The sequence below is a fragment of the Lycium ferocissimum genome, chromosome 9 (genome assembly GCF_029784015.1).
Source record: "Lycium ferocissimum isolate CSIRO_LF1 chromosome 9, AGI_CSIRO_Lferr_CH_V1, whole genome shotgun sequence".
Taxonomy (NCBI): domain Eukaryota; kingdom Viridiplantae; phylum Streptophyta; class Magnoliopsida; order Solanales; family Solanaceae; genus Lycium; species Lycium ferocissimum.
In genome coordinates, this window is record NC_081350.1 from 30998769 (window position 1) to 31005274 (window position 6506).

Sequence of the window (6506 nt, forward strand, 5' to 3'; positions counted from 1 at the left end):
CCTGCAGGATGTCGAGGTGATTTATGGTCTACAGATTGATGGACAGGCATTGTATAGAATGAAGCCTCCCTTTGTTCTTCGTATCGCTAGGAGTTGACCGAGGCTCCTTTGGTTTCGTGCCTCGACGAGAGGGATATACGTGGACGGAGTCGGTTGTTGCGGTCCTCCCTCCCCATGCTCACTTGCGCCTCGTATACCGCTGCGACATCCGATTGGCGAGGCGACGCCTCAGGCTGATGTTGACCGACGTGCTCGCTTATATCTTCTCATCATATTCGGGGGCATCATGTTCCCGAACACGTCGGGTGCGGATATGAGCATTAGGTATCTACTCTTTATTGAGGATCTAGACTAGCTGGGATGTTACAGTTGGGGCGTTGCTGACCTGGCTTACATGTACAGAGGATTTGATCAAGCCCCTATGGGCGAGAGGCTTGAGGTCGCTGCATTTAGGCCTCTTCTTTAGGTAATATATTTAAGTGTGTGTAATAAAACGCTAAATTTTTTTTTTCGAAACGACGATTGATAAATAATTTTTTTGATGACTATGACAGATATGGGTGTGGACTAGGTTGAGACCTTTTCAGCCCATAGCTGCTCACCCTCCCGATGACTATGTTGCTGAGGATATGCCATACGCGCGGAGATGGTCGCGAGGCCGTACCAGAGGTGTGGAGACGCACCATGTCATTCTCCCGTTTAGGGATCAGTTAGACCGCATGACGGCGCCCGAGGTAAGTTTTTTTTTATTTAATATTAGTTTGTTATTTTTGTTAGTATTTTATTGTTAACTAGTTGAATTCTTTTTATAGGTTTTCATATGGACGCCGTATGATCAGATTTTGGGTCTGCTGCCGGCGTTTTGTAGGGTTGGTGAGCACATGTGGATGGCACGGTGTCCATTGATCCATATGGACATCGTTGAGCATCACGCGCCAGACCGCGTGTTACGGCAGTTTGGGCATGTACAGAACATACCCGCGGCTACGCGTTAGGAGCACTCCCACTATACCAGGGACGAGCGTTCGATCGACAATGCGGCATGGCGGGAGCGTATGCACCAGGAAGTCGATGCATGGAACGCGAGGATAACAACTCTAGCGGCGGTCGGACATGACACTCCGGTCCGCATGGTACAATGTCGTGGTACGTGCGTATCACTCGCACCTTGATTGCCAACCCCTCGACGCCTCGTCACGATGGCGAGGATATGCATCACTCTCAGAATCGTATGAGGCGCTGGTAAGTTTTATTAGTCTTAAACTTAATCCATCGTCTTATTATGTATTACTTTACGAATTTATTCAATTCTTAAAATTTGCAAATATATGCAACTACGGATGACTCTGATGATATGCCATGAGAACATTCCCCTTACGGAGTCCCCCGAGCCCGGGATAGCAGCATATGCAGCACGGATAGTTCAGCTTACCGATACTGGTATATTACACGGGCACAGGAGTGGCATCATATCGATGAAGATGTTCCAGAGCCTATACCAGAGGGTGTTCCAGAGGATGGTAGGGCTGATAGAAGTGGTCGGGCTAGCAGAGGTCTAGTAGATGAGCATGATGATATAGCCCGTCGACTCCGTCGTAAACTGGATATCCCGTCGACTTCTTCTTCCGAGCCGTCGACTTCACGAGAGGGAAACGGATATACGCTAGAGATGTTCGCACATTATGATCCTTGGTCATCATTTCCACATGTGCCAGTTAGTGATCTACATATGGGAGACAGACATGGGGATTATTTTCAATGAGTACTTTCTTCGTCCTACAGCCAGGCCTACGGCACCATCTGCATCTCCGGCTTCACGGGCCGCTCAGGAGCCCTCTCATATGCCATCTCAGGAGCCCGTCGACACACAGGTTTATTTTTTTACAATAAATAATGTATTAATTAATTATTTTATTAATATAAACTAAATTATTTACATGTATTATAGGTTCATTCTTACTTTTTTGTGGACCCGTCTCCCTCTTGTTCGATTGACCCGTCTCCGCCTCCGGTATAGCTCGGGTAGCGCTCAGGAGACCGTTGAGGAGCCAGCTAAGGAGCCCTCTGACCAGCCATCTCAGGAGGCCGTGGACACACAGGTTTGTTTTTTTTACAATGAAATAATTTATTAAATAATTTTTTATATGTTATTTCATGTTTAGTTTATGATAAATCTAAATTAAATTGTTTATATGTTATTTCAGGTTCATTCTTCTGCACTTGTGGTCCAGTCTCCTTCGATTAAGTCATCTCCTGAGGCATCTAATGAGGCTACTCAGCTTTCGACCGCCGCCGTCTCCCACAGGAAGGATATTTTCACCCAGGGCCTGAAGAAGGGAAGAAAGGATGATCATGGCATAAATCATCCTGTCATTAAGAGGAGGAGAGAGGATCCTGATGATAGTGAGGGTGGTGGGGTTAGGAGGATCCTTAGGCCTTAGGAGATTGTGTATTTGTAAATAAAATGTACATTTTATGTTACTATTATATATATTTTTGGGTATTATTTTTTTAATGATAATTAGTTATTTTAGTATTTATTGTCGATTAATAATAACTCGTGCGGCGTCCTATATTAATTAGAACCCTATAAAATGTGACAATTAGACTTAAAGATAACAAGTTTCCAAACTTACTTCGGAGCACGTTACGACCCCTAAAACGACGATCCAAACATATATGTATACTTGATGTAATGAAACGACATTATTGTATGCTAAAAAAAATATTAAGCTCTATATAAAATATTTATATTCCGACGTTTTGAAACGTGACTAATCTTCGGTCAAAGTACGAAAAAAAACTTAAATATAACAAGTTTTCAAACTTACTTCGGAGCACTTTACAACCCCTAAAACAACGATTCAAATGTATATGTATACCTGATGTAATAAGCCGATATTATTGTACACTAAAAAAAATATAAAGTTCTATATAAAATATTTATATTCCGGTGTTTTGAAACGTGACTAATCTTCGGTCAAAGTACGGAAAAAAGCTTAATTTTGAGTTTGATTTCCAAAGAATAAAGGCTGGGGTCGGGGGGAAAGAGGGTTTCACGCACAAAATCTGTGCATAAAAGGACCAAAGTGTAAATGTACAATTTCGCCCTTTCAGGCACAGATTCTGTGCGTGAAGCCTACTTTGATTTTTTTTTTTTTTTAACGGGTTAGTTTGATTCCATTTTTTTTTTTTTTTTGGGTTAAAAAAGTTCCGGACCCAGAGAACTTTACACTTCGTAGTTCTTCATTGAGGCTCGCACATACCGGTTATAGCTCCAATGAAGAACCTGACTCTTAATCACAGTATTCGAAGAATGGTTCATATGTACACATTTGATGTAATAGCTAGGAGTATATTTTTTTTGTGATGTAAGGGGGGAGCCTCCCTGATGTGATTTTATAGGAGCAAGTAAATAGGAGTCCTCCTATTTTAGGTGTATGGCAGTTAGTTATCCTACGAACCCAACCCACTAGCTTTTTGGTTGAGTAGCTATACCATCTTTAGTAAGGTAGTTTACTAATTTAACCACCGTTAGAATCGGAAGTTAGGTTTATGTCATCTTCTGTTGTACTTTTTTGCTATTTATGCTAATATATAAGGTAGGGGTCAATGTCAAACCTTCGTCAAGAGACAGTATCAGCTACAATCTCTGCCCTTAACTTAGCTAAAAGGATAAAGTGAAGCTTCATAACTCGAACACTTGGATTCGTCTATCTTAGAGTAGCTTCTGATGAACTATCCGGCTAAGCGCGATTGCAGACAGACACAAATGAGACGCCAATATATTGCCTTAGCGAGCTCGAAAAACAGGAAGAAAGAGGAGGACGCCTTTGCACAGGAACAAAGGTTGAGTCATAGGGATGGCTTGAGGAAACCCCGCATACCATACCGAAAAAAGGCCGAGTGGATGGATTTAGTTTAAAGAAAATTTCCTTCATCTTGCAAATGCTTCTCCAAATATTCGGCAGCAATCCCACAATTTGAGAGCAAGTTTCCTTTACCAAAATAGATTGCATGCCGCATATTAATCTGAGATGGGAAAAAAACGAAATTTGCTAAAAACATATGAATAAATTAATCACAATATAATGCTAAAAAGTATAAAAAAACGAATATCTATATCTATATATATATAAAAGCAAGACATAGGCCCGCTGACGTGGCGCAATTAAAAACACAGGATTCCTATTTATCTATTTTTACAATTTTTTGCCAATTAATCTCATTTCAAGTGTAAATAAATTTGCCCCAACAATAAAAAAGGGTGCTTCCCCAATTCTGCCTAAAAGGTGCCACTGCCTTAAGGTTCTCAAAATTTACCAAAATTTGTAAGAGTTCACAAAGTAATAAAAACTTTAATTAGGAGTAAAAAGAGACAAAAAATCCATGGGAGGACTACAAAAAATTGGTATTCTCCCTTATATATAGTAGTAAAGTAATATATATGTCCTAAGAGTGCTCTTACATGCTTACACTCAGATTGTCCGCCTTGTACACTTCAGAACATTCTCGTTACACTTTCTTTTATGTGTCTTGGTATGACAATTTTTCGCGATACACAACAAAAAGATCTATATATGCGGTATCAATAGATTTTTATGCCTGCTTAAAAACATATAGAACTGCTAGTACTTTTTATCTTCTTTTTTTTTTCATAATAGAGATAAAGTTAATTGGATAAATATAGTCGGACGTGGGTATTCGTATAGTCGATCCCTACTTACTTGGTATTTAGGCGTAGTTTTTGTTGTTGTGTCTTAATATAACTTTTACAATATGTTGAGAAAAAAATCTATTATGTTCATGTAATGAAATCAATTTGCTAAATAATTTGTGTTGAATATACTTTTCTATGTATTCATTATACTAGTTATGTGAGGCCCGGGCTTAACTCAAGATATAAAAGCAGATATTTTAACTAAAGAAATATAATTTGTGTTAGTACAAGTGTACAACAACAACAACCATATACCCATTGTAGTCCCACAAGTGGGTAGTTATATAAAAGCAAAATTTTCATTCCACTCCTTTAATATTTTAACTTCCATTTTGATGAAATTATTTAATTCAAATCAAATTTGGAACCGAATTTGACATTATAACTTATGTATCCTAATTTTCTGAAGTTATTTAGTTCTAAATAAATAATCTATACATAGTTAATGAACTTTTAAGACAAATACATAATTTAACTTGTGCGACGAGATGGAGTCGCTCCCTCTCTTAATTAGGGATTAGGGGTTCGAACATGGATATGGAAAAAAATCTTTGGAGGAAGCGCTCCCCCCGAATAGGCGCGATGCAGTGCGAATTATCTGGATTAATTGGGCTCAAATGCGGATATCGAGCACCAATCAGAAAATCAAAGAACGTGAAAAATGAGGTAGGAGGTTCGATAGCTTTTGAAAAGTAGACTTTAAAAACAAAAACAAAAAAATTGACATAAATAAATAAGATTAGGACCTAAAAGTAATTAATTAAAAAGTTTTAAAAAAATTTGAAAATTATTGTAAGGACTACAAAAATCCCCAAGATCGATAGCTTTTGAAAAGTAGACTTTAAAAACAAAAAACAAAAAAATTGACTTAAATAAATAAAATTAGGACATAAAAGTAATTAATGAAAAAGTTTTTAAAAATTTGGGAAATTATTGTGAGGACTACAAAAGTCCTCACATTCCCTCTTATATATAATAGTAAAAATTGCATATCTTATTCTATTTTAAAGTTATTTTTAATATCTAAAATGAAAAAAAGTTTGGGAGACTCCTCACTACGGGAAAAATTATATTTGGCAACAATTTTTTTTTTGTTGCCATAGATTGATTATTATTGTAAAAAGTACTTTTGGCAACAAAAAAAAAATATTTTGCTGGCATGAACTTTTCCCAACGGTTGTTATTGCAACAGCGTGTAACAACTTTTTTTTTGTTGTCAAAAGTACTTTTTGCAATAATAATCAATACTATGGCAACAAAATTAAATTCTTTGGCAACAAAAAAATCATTTGCCAACAATAAAACAAAATTGTTGCCAAATATAAAAAAATTTGTTGCGATTTCTATACTTTCTTGTAGTGCCTGTCGTGTACATTGATAGATAATCCTGTCCTGCACAATTTATACTATTTTAGAATAGCACACTTTCTGTCTATTAGTAATTAAAAAAATAGCCAAACCAAACTTATCAAATGCTACTCTCGCGTATGGGATAACTTGCTTACAGGTCGATCTAATCACTCATCATTGAATTCATTGCTTCTATGAAGAAGAATTACGTAGAATTTATTAAATTAAAGCACAAGGACCGACTCCCTCCGTTTACTTTTACTTGTTCTTAGACTTTTCACATTATTTAAGAAATAATAAATGGGGTACATAATTTATCAATGTACGTATATTAATTGATGCATATTTCTATTGGATTTGAAAAATGATTTGAAGTGAGTAATTAATACTATGGGTAAAACAGGAAAAAATAAATTATCTTCTCTTGATATGCTAA

At 37.2% G+C, this 6506-nt stretch overlaps 1 protein-coding gene across 1 annotated transcript; it reads left to right on the forward strand.

The window, feature by feature from the left end:
- The first annotated feature begins 239 nt into the window (after window positions 1-239).
- Window positions 240-1104, forward strand: LOC132069397 (serine/threonine-protein phosphatase 7 long form homolog). Its single transcript, XM_059462753.1, has 2 exons — window positions 240-734; window positions 813-1104. The coding sequence occupies exons 1-2, from the start codon at window positions 630-632 to the stop codon at window positions 993-995; spliced, it is 288 nt and encodes a 95-aa protein (XP_059318736.1). The 5' UTR covers window positions 240-629; the 3' UTR covers window positions 996-1104.
- Window positions 1105-6506: the final 5402 nt, after the last annotated feature.

Bases quoted from the DNA above. Each gene is read 5' to 3' on its own strand.
- LOC132069397 (XM_059462753.1), top strand. From the start codon at position 630: ATGCCATACGCGCGGAGATGGTCGCGAGGCCGTACCAGAGGTGTGGAG. The intron at 735-812 runs GTAAGTTTTTTT...TTCTTTTTATAG, and splicing joins ACCGCATGACGGCGCCCGAG to GTTTTCATATGGACGCCGTA.